Source organism: Camelus ferus, chromosome 21 (assembly GCF_009834535.1).
Source record: "Camelus ferus isolate YT-003-E chromosome 21, BCGSAC_Cfer_1.0, whole genome shotgun sequence".
Lineage (NCBI taxonomy): Eukaryota > Metazoa > Chordata > Mammalia > Artiodactyla > Camelidae > Camelus > Camelus ferus.
The window spans coordinates 1,515,327-1,537,547 of NC_045716.1; the positions used below are offsets into that span (position 1 = coordinate 1,515,327).

Consider the following 22,221-nt stretch of genomic DNA (forward strand, 5'->3'; position numbering starts at 1 on the left):
CTTGAAGGGCTGTTTTTTTGTAATGTGGGAGCATTCCTGTGTAGACTGTGCATCTAATAGTTTTGTCAAGAGGGCTGTCCTTAGTATGGACGGTTGCCATGTCTTTCTTCTGTGTGTGTTGGCTGTTATTCCTCTGAGTGGTTGGTAGTGTGGTGATCAGAGCCTGCCTTGACTCTTATTGCTGACTGGGGCCTCCTTTTACGTTCTGTGGTTGTCACAGCCCTGACAGGGGCCAGATCTGCTCCCCTGTTGCTGGAATAAAGGCTTCCAGACCTGTTTCTGAGCTGTGGTATGTGGTAAGTGGGGCTGAAGCACTTCGGCTGGGAATAAGAGTCACTGAGTGTACCTCCACAGGAGATGTCCGCTGGGCAGTGCCCTCTGTGGTGCCGTCTGTCACTTATGTGGGCTTACAAAGTACTGTTTGTTGACAGTGTCCTTATCCCTACCGTAGCTGTGGGAATGTCAGCCGCCTGCTCTGGTGTCCCCCAGGTTCTGCCCCTACAGAGCCACCAGTGCAGATCCGCCAGTGTCAGGCGCAATGACCTACTGCAGTGAGAGTGCAGTCACATGCCGGAACCCGAGGTGCACCGCAGGGTCGGCGCAGACCCCGACCCCGCCCCTGTGGACAGGATGGCCTGTCGTAAGTGCTGCGCCCGTACTTGCTCCCACATGTGCCAGAATTCTACTTGCTGCCTGTGCATCCCGGAGACCTGGTTCCACAAAGGCATCAGCAGTGCAAATCCACCCCCTCTGCCTACCGCTGTAAACAAACCTCAGTTGCACCTGTGAAGTTGCAGAACCCCTGGGTGTGGATTCAGGTTTCAGTCCCGCCTTCATCCCAGAGCTGCACAGCAGCGATGCAATGGCTATGACCAAACCTCCCCTCTCTTCTTGAGAGGACGCACCAATAACGGAGCCAAGCAGAGACAGCAGCTACGGCGCAGCTGCACTGCGCCCCTCCCCCCATGCACACCAGCAGTGGTACTTTTTTATGGGGGTCCCAGGCTGTTCTGTTCCACACACACTCCCAGCCAGAGCTCACACCACCCTCCAGTCCCCCAAGGCTGCCTCTGTGCAGTGAGCCCCGGGCTCCTCACCCATCTCCAGCAGCCAGTCCCAGCCCAACCCTGCCAGCTCATGTCTAGGGCCGGGGATCACAGGGACCCTCTGTGCTAGTTTCTCTTAGTTCTGTCTGCCAAGTGGCTGCCACTTTCTCCTCCAAGCCTCAGACGCTCCACTTCTGTCCCCACTGACTTCCCAGCTGGAGAGGGGGCATCCCAGTGTGAGGGTGCCTTTCTTCCTTTGCTGCTCCCTCCCCACAGGACAGGTCTCATACCAATTTCCTTTCTTTCTTTTTCTTTTTTGTCCTATCAGTTTTTGTGAGAAATTCTCCTGTATTTTGAAGTGAGAGACACTCTACCAAAGTTCAGTAGGTGTTCTGTGCAGTTCAGTGGGTCTGTAGATGTAATTCTTGGTGTATTTGTGGGAGAGGGAAAGCTGTGAGTCCCTCTACTCAGCCATCCTAGCACTCTCTACAGTCAACTAATCTTTGACAAGGACACCAAAAACACAGAATTGGGAAAGACAGTCTTTTCAACAAATGATTCTGGGAAAACTGGATATCCACATGTAAAAGAATAAAACTGGATCCCTTATCTTACACCGCTCATAAAAGTTAACATGAAATGTATTAAAGATGTAAATATGAAACTTGAAACCATAAAACTCCTAGAAGAAAATATAGGGAGAAAGCTCCTTGACATTGATTTTAGCAATGATTTTTTGGATTAGACACCAAGAGCATAAAAGCCAAAAATAAACAAATGGACTACATCAAACTAAAAAGCTTCTGCGCAGCAAAAACAACAAACAATAAATTGAAAAAGCAACCTACAGAAAGAGAAAATATTTCCAAACCATATACATAAGGGTTTAATATCAAAAATATATAAATAACTTACATAACTCAACAGCAAAAAAAAACAAACAAATAATCCAATTAAAAATGGATAAAGGACATGAATAGGTATTTTTTTCCAGATGCCCAAAAGGTACATGAAAAGGTGTTCAACACCACTAATCATTAGGGAAATGCAAATTTAAACCATAATGAGATATCATCTCACATCTGCTAAGATAGCAATTATCAAAAAGGTCAAAGTTAACAAACATTGGTGAGAATGTGGAGAAAAGTGAACATTACACACTGTTGGTGGAAGTGTTAACTGGTATAGCCATTATGACAAGAGTATAGTGGTTCTTCAAAAAATTAAAAATAGAACTACCTTATGATCCAACAATCCAACCCCTAAGTATATACCCAGAGAAACTGAAATCAGTAACTTGAAGAGATATCTGCAGTCCCATGTTCACTACAGCACTATTCACAATAGTCAACACACACAAACAACCTAGATGCCCATCAACAGATGAATGGATAAAGAAAATGTGGTATAATATATATAATGGAAAATTACCTGGCCATAAAAAAGGAAATCCTGCCATTTACAATATGGATAAAACTGGAAGGCATTATGCTAAGTGAAATAAGCCAGACAGTAGAGAAAGACAGACACTATAGGGTATTACTTATATGAGGAATCTAAAACAATAAACCAAAACCAAAAAACCTGATTTTATAGAAAGAGCATAAAATGGTGGTTTCCAAGGGTTAAAGTGAGAAGTAAATGGGAAGATGTAGGTCAAAGGGTCCAAACTTTCACTTACAAGTTTTAAGAATCTAATGTACAGAATGGTGACAATAGTTAATAATATATTATTGTATACTTGTTATATACTTGAAAGTTGCTAAGAGTAGATCTTAAGCATTTTCACCACACGCACACACACAAAAAGTTAAATGATAAATGCTGGAGAGGCTGTGGAGAAAAGGGAACCCTCCTACACTGTTGGTGGGAATGCAGTTTGGTGCAGCCACTGTGGAAAACAGTATGGAGATTCCTCAAAAGACTAAAAATAGACTTGCCATAATACTCAGCAATCCCACTTCTGGGCATCTATCCAAAAGACACCTGCACCCCAATGTTCATAGCAGCACGATTTACAATAGCCAAGACACGGAAACAACCTACGTGTCCATCGACAGATGACTGGATAAAGAAGGTGTGGTATATTTATACCATGGAATACTACTCAGCCATAAAAAATGATAAAATAATCCCATTTGCAGCAACATGGATGGCCCTGGAGAATGTCATTCTAAGTGAAGTTTGTCAGAAAGAGAATGAAAAATACCATTTGATATCACTTATATGTGGAACCTAAAAAAAAAGACAAATGAACTTACATATAAAACAGAAACAGACTCACAGGCATAGAATACGGACCTGTGGTTGCCAGTAGGGAGGGGGTTGGGAAGGGATAAACTGGGAGTTCGAGATTTGTAGATACTGACAGGTATGTACAGAATAAACAAGTTTATACTGTGTGGCACAGGGAAATACATTCAGCATCTTGTAGTAGCTCATGGTGAAAATGAATATGAAAGTGAATATATGTATATTCATGTAGGACTGAAGCATTGTGCTGCGCACCAGAAACTGACACACTGTAAACTGACTACAACTCAATTCAAAAAAAGTTAATTACATGAAGTGACAGATGTGTTAATTAGCTTGATATTGGGAAATCATTCTACAATGTATACATGTATAAAATCATCATGCTTTACACTTTAAATATATATAATTATATTTGTCAGTTATTCCTCAATGAAGTTAGAAAAAAACAAACCAAAAAAAATTAAAAAGAATCAAATTAGTATGCTGATATTCTCTATTAAAAATGTCTCTCTACTGTTAAAAAAATTATTCTACCTATGTAGTTCAGGAATCTAGAGCTGAGAAATTAATATTAAAGTGATTGAGGGCAGGATACACACTCCTCATGCCTGTAAAAATTAAAGGCAAATTCTCTCTGGAGCAGTGCTTCTCAACCTTGATTGTGGAGCTTGAAAAACACCAATGCCTCAGTCTCAAACATCCAGAGTAGCGGAGTTAACTGGTCTGAGGCTCAACCTGTCATCCTAATTTTTAAAGGCTTACTAGGTGATTCTAATGTGCAGCAAAGATTGAGAACCACTGCTCTAGAGACAGATGCCTTCAGTGCAGGCCACACAGGATCCCCACCAAGCATGACTTAGAAAACAGAATTTTACAACTCCCAAAGGATAAAATCCTCTATAAGTAAGAACGGGCAGAAATAATAACAACAACAACAGCAAACAAAGTTAAACTCCTAAGAACTTTAGATAAAGATAATGGAAGTATTTGTTAGACTATACAGTAAGAGCATTTAAAATAATTAAAGATGAATAAATCAAAAATAAGAAAATGAAGGGAAATACAGGCACAAAATAAAATTCTAGAAAAGATAAATATATTCATTGATTTTAAAAAACTCAGTAAGTGAGTTAAACAGCAGATTAACAGACCTGTAAAAAAAAAAAATGTGGAGACCTAGATGATTGATCTGGAAAAAATCCCCAAATGTGGCCTTAAAAGATGAGTACTTGGAATTATAAGACAAAACATAGGATAAATGAGAAGGTTCAATAAATATTTAGTCCATGTTCTGAAAGAAGAGAAAATGGAGGAGTACAGTATATAAAGAGATAATGACTGACCTAAAATAGTTCAGAAAAAAATAGAGAGAGCAAGACAGAGAGAAAGAATAAAAGAGCTTTCACAGAGTAAAACTGGCAAAGCAGATCTACATAGGCAAATCTGGACACAAGGTCTAGGAGTGCTCCTTGTAACTATCTTTACTTTTACAACTTTCTTAAAAGTTTAAAACTATTTCCAAATAAAATCTTTATCAAAAAAATTTTAAGAGATAATGGCTGAGTATTTTCCAGAATTACTGAGAAACAAGAATTACCAAATTTGAGTTTCAAGCAGGATAAATAAAATTAAATCCATACCTAGATACATCTCATTGGAAATTATAAAATATGAAAGGCAAAGAAAGTGTCTTAAAAGTCATCAATGTAAAGGTAAATTATCTATAAAGAGCAAATCAAAACCACAATGAGATATCACCTCACACTTGTTAGAATGGTTATTATTGAAAAGAAAAGGAATAACAAGTGTTGGAGAGGATACGAAGAAAAGAGAACCCTCGTACACTGTTGGTGGGACTGTATATTGGTGCAGCCACTATGGAAAACAGTAAATGGAAATCCCTCCAAAAAACTAATAATAGAACTACCATATGACCCAGCTATTCTACTTCATGGTATTTATCTGAAGAATGCAAAAATATGAATTCAAAAAGATATATGCACTCCTATGTTCACTGAAGCATAATACGCAATAGCCAAGATATGGAAACAACCAAAATGTCCATCAGTGATAAATGGATAAAAAAGATGTAGCATATATACACAATGGAATATTACTCAGCCATAAAAAAGAATGAAATCCTATCATTTGCTACAACATGGATGGACGCTGAAGGTATTATGCTAAGTGAAATAAGTCAGATAGAAATAAGTCAGATATGATTTCATTCATATGTGGAATCTAAGAAACCAAAACGAATGAACAAACAAAACAAAAACAAACATATTGATACAGAGATCAGATTAGTGGTTACCAGAGGGGAAAGGGGTGAGGGGTGAAGTGGGGTGAAGAGGGTCAACTGTACAAAGATGGCTGGAAATCAGACTTGTGGTGGTGATCACTTTGCAGTGTACACAGTCTGTTGAATTATAATGCCATACACCTGAAACTTATCTAATAGTCAAAACAGTATTGTAGGACTGAAAAATATACATCTATATCTAACAGCAGTTAGACTCCATAGACTTCCCAAGAGCAAGCTCTTGGAGGGTTTTCAGAGCTCCACATCTCTCCTCTTGAGCCTGTGACCATACTCTTTTCCCTCAAGTGCCACATACTCTGTCCTAATTGAGGGAGAAGATTGAATTGAGCTCCGCTCAGCACTATCTGTGACTTTATTTGGAAGAGACTGGGTCAAGAGGAGCTGAAAGCAATGATAAGCTAAGTATCAAATTTCCCGCTAAGTACGGTACCCTGGGAGGTGTACCGGGCATTAGCTATCCAAATGAAGAAACAGAAGTACTACAGAATCTTATCCACTATTCATTCCCTTCCTGACAAAGGCAAGTGTAAAAGAAACTAGTCTTTCTAAGTCGATATGCTAAATACTTCCTTTCACTGACAATACCCAGTGTCGGCAAGGATGTGGAGTAACTGGAATGCTCATTAGTTGCTAGTGGAAATATAAAATAATAAAGCACTTTGGAGAACAGTTTGGCAGTTCTTAGAAAGTCGAGATGCATTTGTCACACAGCCTAGCAATTCCACTCTTAAGTATTTGCCCAAAAGAGAGAAACATATGTCCCATACGAAGACTTGGACATGCATGTTCAGAGCAACTTTTTTCATAATCGCCCAAAACTAGAAACAATACATACGTCCCTCAGCAGATGAACACATGAATTATAGTACATCTAGGCAATGGAACAGTACTCAATGTTAAAAAGGAACAAACTATACATAACCACCCAGATGAATCTTAAAAACATTACGCTAAGCAATCATCGAAAGATTCCCGGGTTCACACTTCATGAACACATTTATGCAAAACTTTGGAAAAACAAATCTAGTCTCTAGTAACAACATGTAGGTAATACTTCCCTAGAGCTGTGGGGGAGGGTGACTGATGAGAAAGGAAGGGATGCGGGGGAAATTAGGGATTGATGGAAATGGTCTCTAATTTTATTGTAATGATGGTAACAAGAGTATATACATCTGTCAAAATTCATAAAACTGTACACTTGAAATGAGTGCATTTTATTATATGTAAATTATACCTAGTGAAGTTGATTTCTACAATTTCTTTCCTCTTGCCAACATTTTCAGCTGTTTTCCTACACATATTTATCATTTTTTCATAACACACTTTCCCCACATTTTCTTCTCTGTTAACTTTGTTATTGTCGCACTTTTGAAATATGATTTTTTCCCATTTATCTTAAGATCATGAATTCAAAATTATTTTCTTCTTGCTCTCAAAAGTAAGATATGAGGGAGAGATGATGACATAAAGAAAAGAGTTGTACAGTGCTCGAATCCCAGCTTCATTGAATATGACCTATGTTATCTTGAGCATTACACACTCTGAACCTGTTCCTTTTTTTTTCTGTAAAATAGAAACTGTAACAACAGCCACTTCTTAAGGATGTAAGGCACATAAACTTTTTGTCACAGAGTAAGCATTCAGTAAATGTCCATCTTTATTCAACAAATGTGAGTGGGAGGGTAGAGCTCAGCAGCAGAGCGCATGCTTAGCATGTATGAGGTCCTGGGTTCAACCCCCAGTACCTCCATTAAAAATAAATAAATAAAATTAAAATTGTAAAGTGTTAATCTTTTTTTTCAATGTAATTTTCATTTAAATTCTTCGTCATTTGTATTATAAGCTAGACAGAGGAAATAACCTAAATACAATTCAGTGAACTTAGTTAAGTAGGATCACTACCCAATAGTGACTTAAGTGGACTGAAGTACACGGAAGCAACATCTCTCAAAGCTGAATCTGTCCACCAACTGCTACCAGTGTGAAGAGATCAGTTTAGAAATTGAAAGTATTTAGAAACTTTTCTAGAAATTTGGTATGACCTTGTATGATCTGTATCAGAAAATGTGATTTGGAGTTTAAACCTTGTACAGAAGGTTCTATAGTCAATGCTCAGATTAAGGAGCTTGAGCCAGAACGTAAAGCAACACACTGCTTCCTTCATCGAGAAAATCTTACTATGAAAAAAAAGTCAGCAGAAATAAGTAATGTGCTCAGCGACACAGTAAAGATTATGAATTACACAGAGGCTTGAGATTATACTACGTTTGAGATTATACTCTTCATGTGATAGTATGGAATCTTACCATCAACCAGTAATTGTACGCTACGTACAACGGTTATCTAGGAAAAAAGCTCTGTAGAGAATGTTTGGATGTTGATTAAACTCAGAGCTAAACTCAGATGGATAAGAAACCAATTTCGGTCTAACTTTTTAAAGACATGTATTAGACAGCCAGACTTGCCTATTTGAAATCTTTGCTATGTTAATAATCTTAATATTTCCAAGCAAGGAAGAAATGCAACATGTTTTTCAGTAGCAGATGACTGAAAAGTCAAAATAAACTAAGTTTATTTCGAGGTATTTTGCTGTTTTTGATGCAATGGAAATGTTTGCACCAGTTATAAAATTCTGGTTTTTGTAGTGAAAAAAAAAAAAGTGAATCAAGGGCAGCAAATGGCAAAATATCCTTCTTTTTCATGGGTGAGTTGTGTTCCATTGCATATGTACACTGCATCTTCTTTATCCATTTATCTATTGATGTGCACTTAGGATGCTTCCATGTCTTGGCAATTATAAATAATGCTGCTGTCAGTAGCAGGGTGAGTATGTATCTTTTTTAATAAATGTTTTTGTTTTTCTCAGATATATGCCCAGGAGTGCAGTTGCTGGGCCACATGGGGGTTCTATTTTGAGGTTTTTGAGAAACCTCCATACTGTTTTCCATAATGGCTGCACCGACTGCATTCCCACCAACAGTATACAGGGGTTCCCTTCTCTCCACATCTTCGACAACATTTGTTATTTTTGTTCTTTCTGATGATGGCCTTTCTGACAAGTGTGAGATGGTGTCTCATTGTGATTTTGGTTTGCATTTCCCTGATAGCGGTGATGTTGAGCAGCTTTTCATGTTCCTGTTGGCCATCTGCATTTCTTCCTTTGGAAAAATGTTCAGTTCTTCTGCCCATATTTTAAATGGGTGGGTTGGTTGTTTGCTTTTTAATTAAAGTACAGTTGATTTAAAATGTTGTATTAGTTTCCGGTGCACAGCATGGATGGACTTGGAGGGCATTACGCTGGGTGAAATAAGTCAGACAGAGAAAGACAAATACTGTAAGATATCACTTACAGGTGGAATCTGAAAAAATACAACAAACCAGTGAATGTAACAGAAAAGAGACAGACTCGCAGCTGTAGACAAGGAACTGGTGGTTATCAGTGGGGAGAGGAACAGGGAGGGGCAAGACGGAGGGGGAGGATTAAGAGGTACAAACCATCAGGTATAAAACAAGCTACAAGGATGTGCTGTGCAACATGGGGAAATGTAGCCAATATTTTATAATAACTATAAATGGAGTATAAACTTTAAAAATTGTGAATCACTATATTGTATACCTGTAACACATAATATTGTATATCAACTATACTTCAATTTTTAAAATATGACATTGTAAAATAAATACATATATAAATGGGAAAAATTTTAGTAAAAAACATTAAAAATGAGTATCTTGAGCTAGTGAAATTGCTTTAAGATCTCCTCCTCTTGAAACTGGCTTTCTCTATTACGATGCTATTATAACAGACAGAAACAGTCTGGATATACATTATATGCTGCAAACAGTGTTATTATCAGGTGAATCCAGATTAGCTAGAGTAACAAACAAGAAGCAAGTTGGTCACAATAAAAAATTTTTAAATGGATATACATGATGTCCACAAAATGTACATATATAGGGCACTGAATATAAAGGTTAACTACATCCTTCATATTTTTTTCATTTAATTATAGAATATAGTAATAGTAATTCTCTATATTAATCATCTGTACATATGCTTTCAATAAACGACATGTATAGTTGTGGTAATTCTTTTCTCTTTATTTTCTGCATTAGGTTTGTTCTGTTTATATTTACATAAAGACAGCATACAGACCAACAGGACAGGATGGAGAGCCCCAAAATAAACCCACACACATACAGTCAAATGATCTCTGACAAGGGTGCCAAGTCTACACAATGGGGAGGAGACCGTCTTTTCAACAAATGGTGTTAGGAAAACTGGATATCCACATGCAGAAATGGGACCCTATCATATACCACACACATACACACACACACACACACACACACACACCCTCAAAATAGATTAAAGACTGAAGACCTGATACTATAAAACTCCTAGAAGAAAACACAGAGCAAAGCTTCATAACATTGGTCTTGGCGATGACTTCTTGAATATGACATCAAAAGCTGAAGCAATAAAAGCAAACATAAACAAGGGTTCTGTTTCTATTTAGTAAATGTTAATTTTAAAATTTTTGTATGTTGATCTGTTTATATCTGTTGAACTAATTATTTTAAAAATAAGCTTACTATTTCAATGTCTTTTTGGTTCATTCTAATACAATAATTTTCATTAAATTTTACAAAATTATTAGTGGATGATGATTTGGAAACTTACATTGGTTCTTCCTTACAGATGGTTGGAAACCTTTTCTAGAGCATTTATTCAGAGTCTGGGAGTAAAGACGGTGCCTTATCCTGCACTTTTTCTCAGCTTGTTTTAGGAATGACCTTTGATTTTGAACATTTGTTGGTGTTTCCCTAGGATAACGGGGGAAACCAGCATGGAGGAATTCTGAGAAAAAAGTGTGGTTTTAGCAAACTAAGGGTGAGCCAACAGAAAGTCTCCTGCTCCTGAGTCTGTGCTGCCACCGTGCGGCCATTCCTATGACCCCACGTTAGAAGATGCATCCTCTGCTTCTTCGTCTCCCTTTCCTCTGAACCCAAACAGTTATCCTTCCCACCTAATTCTATAGTGAGCCCCATGAAATCTACTGAATTCTCTGCTCTTCTTTATGTCATGTTTGCTTTGTCTCTTCCGTTCCTTTTTTTTGAGTAGTTTGTTACTTCTACACGAATGTAGGCATTATGAATTTATTCAGTGTCAACAAAACTACGAAAGCAATGAATTATTAATTGGAATTATATAATTAATTATATACATTCAAATAAAAGTAAAATATTTTAGCAATAAAATAGAAATTGTTTTACTTCTTGCCACTCAAAGAGAAAGTCGCCTTCTATGCAGCAACTAGCTATGCAAGCCAACACAACACAACACAAGCCATCTTGGATATGTCTCAAATTGGATATAGGTGGGAACTAAGTTTTAATTTACAACTAAACTAAATGTCTTTTAGAAACAGGTATCAGTGTAGGAGAATTTGGCCTTTTAAAGCTTGTTCATTGTAACTTCATATTACTTTTATAAAGATAATATATATTATAACTCATTTGAATAAAGATGAAACATGGCGAGTTGACACAGGAAGATAGAAGAAAGAAGTCTGTGATGCTGGATGTTTCTACAGTGCTTCCTTCCAGTAAACGACAACTTAGCAACAAGAACTGTGAGTGGGAACTCCATGATCAAGGTCTTTTGTTTCTTTGTGACTAAATTCAGTTTCAAAAGTCATTCTGTGCAACCTAAATGAAGCTTTGCCAAGTAAATCTTCCTTTAGAGTTCTCTTACACCTAACAGATGTAAAAAACAGTAGCTTAAAAAATGATGGCTCATGCAAAAGAATGAAATTAGACACACCTCACACCGTATACAAAAATCAACTCAAAATGGAGTAAAGACTTAAATGCAAAAGCCTAAACCATAAAACTACTAGAAAAAAACATAGGGGAAAAGCTCTTGCCATTGATATTAGAGGTGATTTTTTTTAAATAAGACACCAAATGTGTAGGCATCAAAAGCAAAAACAGACAAGTGGGACCACATCAAATTAAAAAGCTTCTGCACAGCAAAGGGAACTTAGAGTAAAAAGGCAACCTACAGAAAGGCAAGCAATATTAGCAAACAACATATCTGATAAGGGGTTAATGTTCAAAATATATGAGGAAAGCATACAACTCAACAGAAAAAAAAAGATCTGATTTATAAAAAGGCAAAGGACTTGAATAGACATTTCTCAAAAGACATAAATGACCAATAGGTATATGAAAAAGTGTTCAAACATCATTAAATCATCAGGAAAATGCAAATCAAAACCACAAGGAGATATCATCTCACACGTGTTATGATAGCTATCACCAAAATGACAAGAGATGACAAGTGTTGGTGAGGATGTGGAAAAGAGAATCCTTGTGCGCTGCTGGTGGGAACGTAATCTGGTACAGCCGTTATGGAGTACAGTACAGAGGTTCCTCAAAAAATTAAACATAGAATTACCATGTGATCCAGCAATCCCACTTCTGGGTATTTATCTAAAAGAACTGGAATCAGGATCACAAAGAGATATTTGCACTCCTTATTCATTTCAGAATTATTTACAACAGTCAAGACATGGGAACAACCTAAATGTCCATCGACAGATGAATGGATAAATAATGTGGTATATACATACAATGGAATATGATTCAATCTTTAAAAAGGAAATCCTGCCATTTGCAACAACATGAATAAACCTAGAGGACATTATGTTAAGTGAAATGAACAAGACACAGAAAGACAAATACTGCATGATCTCATTTATGTGTGGAATCTAAGTCAAGCTCAGAGAAGCATAGGGGAGAATGACGATTGCCATGGCCTGGGGAGAGGGAGAAATGGAGTGAGGCTGGTCAAAGGGTACAAAGTTTCAGTTATGCAAGATGAGCGAGCTCTGGAGATCGCAGCATGGTGACTGCAACTAACAATTCTCTATTGTACACTTGACATTTGCCAAGAGAGTAGATCTTAAGTGTTCTTGCACACCCCCTCCAAAAAAGATAACTATACGAAGTGATTGATATGTTAATTAGCTTTATTGTTGTGGTCATTTCACAGTACACAAGTACATCAAAAGATCAAGCTGTGCACCCTAAATATGCACACTTTTTATTTGTCTGTGACACCTTGGCAGAGCTGTTTTAAAAACCGTTTGGCCACTCAGGATTGTCTATCTCTAAAATTACCCTAAAACACAACTGGTAAGTATGCTAGTGGATAGAGGCTCGTTTTTCAGGTCATATTTTCAAGTGGAATATAATTTATTAAGATTAAATAAAAGGTGAAATTTAAGCATCAACTTTAGGTTTTATATTTACCAGTTCACTGGGTTAGGAGAAGAAAATGGAGGCAAGAAGTGAGGACAGAGGGCACGATCAGTGACGAACGGTGGGGAAGGAATGGGATGCAATAGAGCCAGCATGCACCAAAGACAGCGTGAAGGGAAACGTCCCTGAAATCAGCCAGCCGAGGAGCTGATGAGACGCTGAGACCCTTCAGAGGCACAGAGGTCAGCACAAATACTTAAGCCAGAAAGAGTCCCCTAGAGGGGAGGAGGAAAGGCGGTGGCTGTTTTGGGGACTGAAGTTTGACTATGAGAAACAAATCAAGTGCTGACGGAGCTGCAGGGCGCCCTCTAGGGGCTTCCATCCTCCCTGCTGGGTTACTTTTAGAGTAATGTATAGGCTTAAGCACTTGCGGCGGTAACTCACAGAAAGATACAACAGAATACTGATCACCACACCCTCATTCAAGTGGGCCGAGGCAGAGGAGGGTGGGCACAATGAATCGTGACCATCTACATGCCTGGTGTCTTAGGAGATGGTGTGGAGATGAAGGGGTTGGGGGAAAGGATGCAGAGGGTGAGTGGCTCTTCCATCAGCCACTGGGGAAGGACCACAGACCATCCAGGGGCAAAGCCTGTCTTAAACTGGAGTGAGCCACACCCGTATTAATAGCAAGAATCTCCCAGGGAACCAGTAAGGGGAGGGAAGCTGCCAGTCCATACTAACAACCCAGGTTTGGACAAAATAAAGACTCCCCCTTCAGGAACTGTGGGCCTGTTAGGAGAAAGCGCCTCCCTTTGGGGAAGTCGAGTCTCTGCTCCCTCTCACAGAAGGGCGAGCCTCCCTAGGAGGGGCCCTGGCCCCTCTGCAGGCAACAGAACCAACAAATCTTGTCCACACACCAAGCCGGGCACCTCGTCTGCATCAGGACAAAGGCGCCGACCTCAGAACTTGACTCTCACAGCCCGAGGGAGAAAAAACCCCAACATGTTCACTTGCACAGTCAGATATTACGCTCTTATGCAGAATGGACTATGCATTCATGTATATTTTCATCCTTGGAACAGGTGGTTTGAAATGCAAATGAAGTACGAAGTGTCAGAGCTGTATCCTAGCAGGAGCTACTTTGCAAACGTTACCATGGCACCAATTCAACAGTGTTCTCAGAGGCAGCCACACCTCAGCAAAGTCTTTCTAACTCAGGACAGCCAAGTTCAAAGGGGCTGACGGGCACAAACTGCGAAGTAGTCCGATACAGGGGGTGAATCTTTACAGCACAAGTGCCCTCTGAAGCTACCTGAAACAGGGCATGGGACTTTAAGGAGGGAAAAAAAGGAAATGGACCGTCTCCTAGAACACCTGCAATGTGATCCAAGCCTGAAGACAACATGATGGTAATTATAACCGCTAACATTTGTTTTTAGCTGCTAACAGATTGCACCCAGATTGGGAAGGGCACACTCCATTTTCCAACTACTCCAGTGCAAACTGTGCTTTACCAGTACTCACTAAGTCCTCGCTGGGTGGGGAGAAAGCAGATCGCTCTCATGTATGGCTCATTTATGTTAAACTAAGGAAGGCTGTCTTCCCACGGCCGCAGCCCCCGGGACCACTCACAACCGATGTGAGGCGCTGGGTTCTGCAGAGCTGCACTTCTCACTGCCAGCAGGTCTGCCGCACCGTGAGCAACATGCATTTCCCAAGCACACACAAAGCAGAAGGAAATGACTACGTGGCAGGGACACAGGATGGTGGGGACACAGATCTTAGCCAACCTGGCCTGTGAACCAGTCGAGGTTCCCGAGGTAGCCCCTGGGCTAAACAGGGCATGTCTCTGTCTGGTTAGGAGAGAATGCAAGGGCAGACACCAGAAGTGAACAAGACAAGACAGTCTGCCATCAGTGGCAAACTGATGACATAAACCACAAATTCTGTAAGAGGTCAAAGGGGAAAGGAGTTCTTTCCTGCCTCCCCATCAGATGGGGGTGATGAAAGAACAACCTTTAGATAGACCCTCTGAAAAAGTGAAGACTTGCCAAGAGGGAACCACAGTTAGATAACGCTGAAAAGCCACCCACAAAAATGAAACTCCAAAACTCCCGCCATCACATAAGAAAGCCACTAGACCTCAAGATCGCCTTTAAGACAGTAATGACACACCATTCGTGGCTAAAACAGCCGTAGGGGAAGGATGCAAAGGAAGGAGTGCTCAGAAAGGCAACTAGGAGTTTCCATACTGCTTTTATCTTGAAAACACAAAGAATTCTCCTTCCCAAAAGGCTAATTCTGGAACCATCATATATAGTTATCTCCATACCCACCCCCCGCAAAAAAATAAAGGCAGAAAGGGCCTATTGGTATAGTTTCTATAACATTTTAGCCAAATCAATCTGTAAATTTTCTGTAGGTGAGCTGAAACTGTAATTTGAGTTGTAACCTGGGTATCAGGTGTGCCGCCCAAAGGCAGAGCACATTCAGGGCACAATATTCAAAAGAGAGTGAGACTTTGGGCTTGGTTTCAGCAAGTTTTGTTATTCAGAGAGATCCAGTCTCGTGAATAAGGCTGAAAGAGGAGCAGATCTAACGAGAAAACAACCCTCTGGATCAAGCAGAAGATGGTGTCAGGGTCCAGGTGATCAGTCCATCGCCAAGGGCTAAGCAGGAAAGGGTCCGGGATCCCAAGGAAAAGCTGTGCAAAGTCTAGGAAGCCTCAGGGCAGGAATCCGGTTGCATCAGAAGACTGTAGCACTTAAGGAGGAAACTGAGGCAAACACCCAGGCACATGGACTAAGTTGAAATGACAGAGGTTATTTGATGGGTACGTGGTGCCCAGAGTTACTGCAGCGACATTAACCATTAGGGTAATGGTGACATGGGTAAAGTCACATCCCCTCCACAGCTGCACTGAGGCTCCTAAAGCATTTCCTGCCCAGGACAGGATAAGCCAAGGAGCCTGGCAGGTTTCAGCCCAGAGATCAGGCCGGATCAAATGCAGCAATGACTGGGTGCCCTGGGTGGAGGAAGGCAGAAGTTGATCAAAGTGCTTCCACAGGAGAGGCTATAAACACTTTTGAGATGATAAATTACATTTCAAAAAGTGAGAAATACATTTTGTTGCAGTGGTCAGTTTCTCTCTTAAATTTTCTGCTTTCTCCATTTCGCTGCCTGGACAAAGAGTTAAATGTAAAAACCACATATACTATAAGAAAATCTGAGGAATACTTCAACTCCTCTCTGATAGGGAAGTCTTTTCTAAACAAAATAGTAGAAAATAAATCATAACTAATGGTAATTAGACCACATAAAAATGTAAAATTTGGTGCAGTTAAAAATACCATCGGCAGGGATGGTATAGCTCAGTGGTGGAGTGCACGCCTAGCATGCGTGAGGTCCTGGGTTCAATCCCCAGTCTCTCCATTAAACAAAACTTTATATATATATAAATTTTAAAACTAATAATAAATAAAAAAATAGACCTAATGACCCCCCCAAAAAAACCAAAAAAATACCATCAGCATAATTAAAAGGCTCCATAAACCAGGTGAAATATTTGCAACAAATATGACAGCTAATATTCTTAAACACATAAGGAATCATTGCAAATCAATCAGAACAACTGCAAACAAAAAAATGGTAAGGGGTCACATATATTTCACAGAAGAATAAACACTATAGACCAATACCCATGTGAAAAAGCATTCGGCCTCACTAGGAATGGGAAACGTACAAATTATAATCATAAAGAGATACAGACGCTCATTCCTCGAACAGATAAAGGGCTTGATAGACAGCACGGGGAGAGAGTGGAGGAAACTGGTACACCTTCCTAGGCAGCCGCCCAGCAAAGCTTGATCTAACAATACAATGTCTAGTGGCCCGCATTAAAGAATTGGAGATGTGAATGATTTATTTACAGAAATGTTCACCAAAGTACTGTTTATAAGAGGCAAGAACCTGGCTGTGATAGTTACGTGATAAAAGAACTGAATATTGTGTTTTTTGAAGAATTTTTGCTCTCATGGGGGAATCCTCATGACATAATACTAAGTGAAAGGGCAAAGTATGAAACATGATTTAATTATGCTATGCATCGCGAACATACATGCAAAGGCCTGGGGGAAAAGACTGTTAACAGTGATGGGAAGGTTACGAGTGCGCACGTGTGACTGAAGCACTGTGCTGCACACCAGAAACTGACACAACGTTGTAAACTGACCATACTTCAATAAAAAATACACATATACAGAAAAAAAAGTGATGGGAATGTAAACTGACACAAACTGGTATGAGTTTTTATTTTCTGCATGCATCACTATTTAAAAAAAAAATATTCTACAAGAAACATGCAATACCTGTATAAATAAAAAGTCACTTTAAAATGTTCCTAAAACTATATCATAATGCCCAGAGTTACCGCTTGGTAACAACGATAACTGAAGGAATATTTTTTAAAGGAAAAACCATTTCTTAAAGATCTCAACTTTGGGGGCTTAACATTCAAGAAATTACTTGTTTGAACTGTCCCAAAGAATTATCTCTTTGCCTTCCAGAACAGTAGTTTCCAAAATGCTCTAACAAGACCCACCCACTGGAAATAAAACTCTCAAAGGTCAATGAATGAGTTCACAACCCAAAAAATAAGCAAATGACACTTCTATAAGAAGTCTCTATTAAGCAAAAGAGAGCCTATGATCCCTAAAGGATAACCACCTCCAACTTATCGCCAATAATTTGAAGAAATGGTTGATTTTAAATGTAAGCACATTCAAAACCTTTGCACGATGTGTTAGACACTTTCATATTCAGAAAAGAGACAAAGGAAGAGCATAGTAAGTAAAATGCAAAACCCCTGCTTATTTCTTTGGACTTTCATTTAAAAAAAAATCATCTATAAATAAATAAATAATAAAAAAAATAGAAAATCATGTAGATAACCCAAGTACTTACACTGCTGCTACCGAGAGCTAATATGTACTGAGTCCTTAATATATGTCAGGCACATAATAAAGCATTTTATATTTAGTCCATCATTCCATCCTCAAGCAAATCTTGTGAGGTAGGTTCTATTCTTAACCTCATTTTACAAAGGAGCTGTATGTGGCTCCCAGACGTTCTACAATTTGCCCAAAGTCACAAAGCTGGTAAGTGGCAGAGCCCGGATTTGAAACAAGGCAGTCTGTTCCTAGACCTTGCACTGCTAGCCCATTAGCTCTACTGCCTCGGAGTCCATGAAACAAGCAAAGGTATATGATTAGGTCTTTCTCTTCCATCTCCTGCCCAGGGTTCGTCTAATCCTCGTGACTGGAATCCTGAGCTTTCTAATCTATCAGTATCTTTTAGAATCAAAGATGCTACTGGAGTTATAGTGTTACTTCCTTTAAAGCAACGTATGGCTCAATAAATCAATGCCTTGTCTTTCATTGTTCCTGCACTGGCTTTATGTATAATTTCTCTTCCTTGTTTAGGGTTGCAGCTAGGAGACAATAAAACTAACAATGGAGCCCTTATATGAGGAATTCCTAGCCAATCGCGGAACAACAGTAAAACCGTATTGCTGGCGAAGCTTCTCTCTCGATTGCTCTAGTTGTCCTTACCACATTCGGACGGGCGAGGAAGCGAGAGTTCCCCACACAGAATTTTACCAGCTTTTTGGATTCCCTTATGGGCCAGTATATCCTCAAACAAAACACCTCACATTCTATGAACTGAAAACATCTCCTGGAAGCCTGGTGCAGAAGGGCCATGCAAACAGTTGCAGTGGGAATGACACCCACGCAGAATCCATGCTCTCTGAGATGAACGGCTATTTTGACTCGGCCGTGGACTCGGCCGTCCGCAACCACCAAGGCATCAGGCATATCATTCTGTATTCCAACAACTCCCCTTGCGACGAAGCTAACCACTGCTGCACCAGCAAAATGTACAATTTCCTGACCATGTATCCAGATGTCACTCTTAGTATTTACTTTTCTCAGCTCTATCACACTGAGACTGAATTTCCTGCCTCGGCCTGGAACCGCGAAGCCCTCCGGAGCCTGGCCAGCTTATGGCCGCAGGTCACTGTGAGCCCAGTGAGTGGTGGGGTTTGGCATTCTCTCCTCAACAGCTTTGTGTGTGCCCTCTTGGGATCGCCTGTCTTCCAGCCCATCCTGACCGGGAGAGCACTGGCCGACAGGCACCATGAGTGCGAAATCAATGCCATAACAGGTGTGAAGCCCTATTTCATGGATGTTCTCTCCCCGGCAAAAGAGAGTCAGAACATAAAAGCTCAGGCAGCTTTAGAGGGCCACCCCGTAAACAACGTCTTTCCCAGGCAGTCTTTCCAAGTGACAAGCGGACGACTGCAACCCAATCTGACCCTAGACCCCAGGGTTCCTGTCGTTTTCGTGCTAGTGCCTTTCAGGGACCTACCACCAATCCACATGGGACAAAACCCACGTAAACCCAGGAATATCATAAGACACTTAAGCATGCCTCCAATGTCATTCCAGGAAGCCAATGATCTCAGAAGGTCTCCCACTGGGATGCCAGTGGAGAGAGTAGAAATCACAGAACAGTTTGCAAGTATCAAAGAGACAGATGAAAAGAAGAAGAAAGGGAAAAAATAAAATCTGCATTCCTACAACAGGAGATCAAACTGCTACCAAAGGACTTCATTAGGCAATAACAAATCTAGAAACTTTCTCCCTTAGGTCAGATCCAAGATGGAGATAACTGATACACTAAAAGCAAAACCTGAATTATTTATTACCTCAACTCTTTTAAAGCTAGACTGTTTTTAACATAATCTAAAACGTTTCCATAAGCAACTTGATCTCTCTCCTTTATTTTGAACATGCCAATATCAAAATGAAGCCATTAGCAACATGCTAAGATTCTGGTGTGGAAAAGGAAATGCCATTACTCTACACTACCCACATCATCTTCCCACTAAAAAAAAGCCCAGGGACTAAATAGCTTCCTATATCGGTTTCAGTATAAAAATTTGCTGCAAAATTGGAAAACAGCCTGAGGTTACTAACATTAAGTGCTGTTTGCAAAAGTATACCAGTGATTTTCCATGAATTGTTAATCGTGGACAGAAGATTTTAGGCAGCTCATTTTTTTTCCTAAAGTGCTTCAAAATAGTTCACATGGAGAAAGCTCTTTTGCTAATTGATTAGATATAGCTACAAAAATTAATATTTGAAACCAGCCACCTGCTCACTTTGAGCTTTCCCTCGCGAGCAGATGATAAAGCCAGGATGATACATGCTCCTTCCACCACACGCCACATAAAATCCAAGCCACTCTTACTGGCTTTCAGGATTCCCGTTGCCCTGTCTCATCAGTAGGACTGTTAAGTTCTCACAGGTCAAGCACTCTCTCTCTCTCCCCTCTTTGATTTTTCCCTTAGGGTCTCACACAGTATCCAGGCAAAATTTGGGTAGCAAGGCTGTGAATCTGAGTCTCAATTACATTACCAATCATGGTTCCCCAACATTCCTTCTCCATTCCAGCCAAGTGCCTGCTTAACCAAAAAGATGCAATGAACATTTTTTTGGCCAGCATCCACCCCCCCTTTTTCTGATACAGCACCCCACTGCACGACCTGTTTTACTTCCCTCTTTTCTGACCCCTTCTATGTCACCAGTGCATAGCTATACCTTCTCTGAAAATCTTGCTCAACACACTTCCAAGTGTTCCTTGACCAACATGCTGAGATTGTACATGAAAGCACTTTTTGCTTATGTTTAATTAATTATATTTGCTGCCTCACTTCCCTCTTAGAAATATGTAAAAATGCACTACAAGAAGAATGGGCATTCATGTGTAACTTGCTACTAAATTTTTTCTTAATATATGTAAAAAGTAATGCTAAGCTAATAAGATAGTTTTGCCATTAGCAGAAAAAACAGAGCACACTATATACTCCATGCAGGAGAAGGAGGAGGAGGGGGAAAGAAAGAAAAGAAAAATGTTTAGAATAGAAATTTCTATTGTGATTAAAATAAATACGAATCAAATTTGAAAAGCAATTTCTACTGTTAGCCTGAAATTTTTTATAGATTTATTAGAATATAATCATACTATGTATGTAGTTTGTAGTAATTATTATTTAAAGAGGCACTGTTCAAGTTTATTATGAGATCATGAAATCATATGTCTACAATTTGGGATGTAGAGTTTTTTTAAAAAGACCCCAATATCACAAATTCAGCATATCTGATCATTATAAAAGTAGACAGATACAGGTGGGTGACTCAGCTAATAACGTCAGCAAGTCCGAGGGGCGTGGGGGCCAGCTGTGAAACTTCTTGCTTTGGGGGTGCCTCAAAAATGTTTCTTTAAAAAGTAGACCCAATTAGTCACTATGAAATCCATCACCAAGGTGGTCAAAAAGACCACAGTATCAATCATGCTACAAAGGATCCAGTTAGAAACAGTCTGAAATCTATGACGAATTTGTATTTCAAACGTGAGCCTGGATATTAGCAGTATATAACAAAGGGGAAACTGTTGCCACAACTGTAGGAAAGAACAGTGCTTTTGGCAGATAAATGTTTGAACTCGTTAGATAAGAGTGAGGCTAGGAAGAAGAATATTACTGACAGATCAGGCGTCCAGGCCAATACAGTCAAGCTTTAGACAAGAGACTGTTTAAAGAACATGGAGATACATGGCCCTAGGCAAATAGTCTCCATTTCCCCATCTGTAAAATAAGAGCGATGAGCCAGCGCATCCTTAATGTTGCCTTCAGCTCGTTTTGCTCTAAGATGACACACAGCAGAGCAACAGCTCTGTGGAGTGGGCTCTTACAATGCAGTCATCAGGTCTTGCTGCTCAGCACCCAGTGGGTTCTCGGTTGTGTCCGGCAGCCCCGGAAATGTAGGGAAGAGTAGAAGCTGGGATGCTCCACCTCTCCTGAGCAAACTGGCAACGGCGAAATCAAAGAATCATAACTGCCGCCACACACATGGAAATCCCAGCAAAGAAGATACAAGTCAATAAATTAAAGCGGCCAGTGGTGTGGTGAGCTAAAACAGGCAGGGGAGGATATCCCAAGAAGCGGATGCGAGTAGGGGGAGGGGGGTATTTCCTTGGTGAATCAGACATGGTCCGGGGTTTGGGTCTTGCCTTTGAGGCTCAACCACCTGCTTGGTCAACACAGAAAAACTGGATTTATTAATCAGGGGCAGACCTGGATTACCAAAACTCTCAAGATTTACATATAAAAGCAGAAAGCTAACTGATTTCCAGTGAGATTTACAACTGGATATGAAACCAGATATCCGAACTGCCCAGCCTATACAGCATCTCCCGGTAAAT

At 39.9% G+C, this 22,221-nt stretch overlaps 2 protein-coding genes and 1 long non-coding RNA gene across 4 annotated transcripts in view; 2 read left to right on the forward strand and 1 right to left on the reverse strand.

Annotated features, from left to right (window-relative positions):
* Positions 1 to 22,221, reverse strand: part of RGL1 (ral guanine nucleotide dissociation stimulator like 1) — a 257,821-nt gene that overhangs the window by 228,866 nt on the left and 6,734 nt on the right. The gene's annotated exons all lie outside the window — the stretch shown is intronic.
* Positions 410 to 10,773, forward strand: LOC116658620. Its single transcript, XR_004313815.1, has 3 exons — positions 410 to 419; positions 9,518 to 9,520; positions 10,492 to 10,773. It is a non-coding gene; the product is annotated as an uncharacterized LOC116658620 (long non-coding RNA).
* APOBEC4 (apolipoprotein B mRNA editing enzyme catalytic polypeptide like 4) lies at positions 18,174 to 19,550 on the forward strand. The gene has a single exon (XM_006196031.2). It carries the CDS (start codon positions 18,408 to 18,410, stop codon positions 19,518 to 19,520), a length of 1,113 nt encoding a protein of 370 aa, XP_006196093.2. The 5' UTR covers positions 18,174 to 18,407; the 3' UTR covers positions 19,521 to 19,550.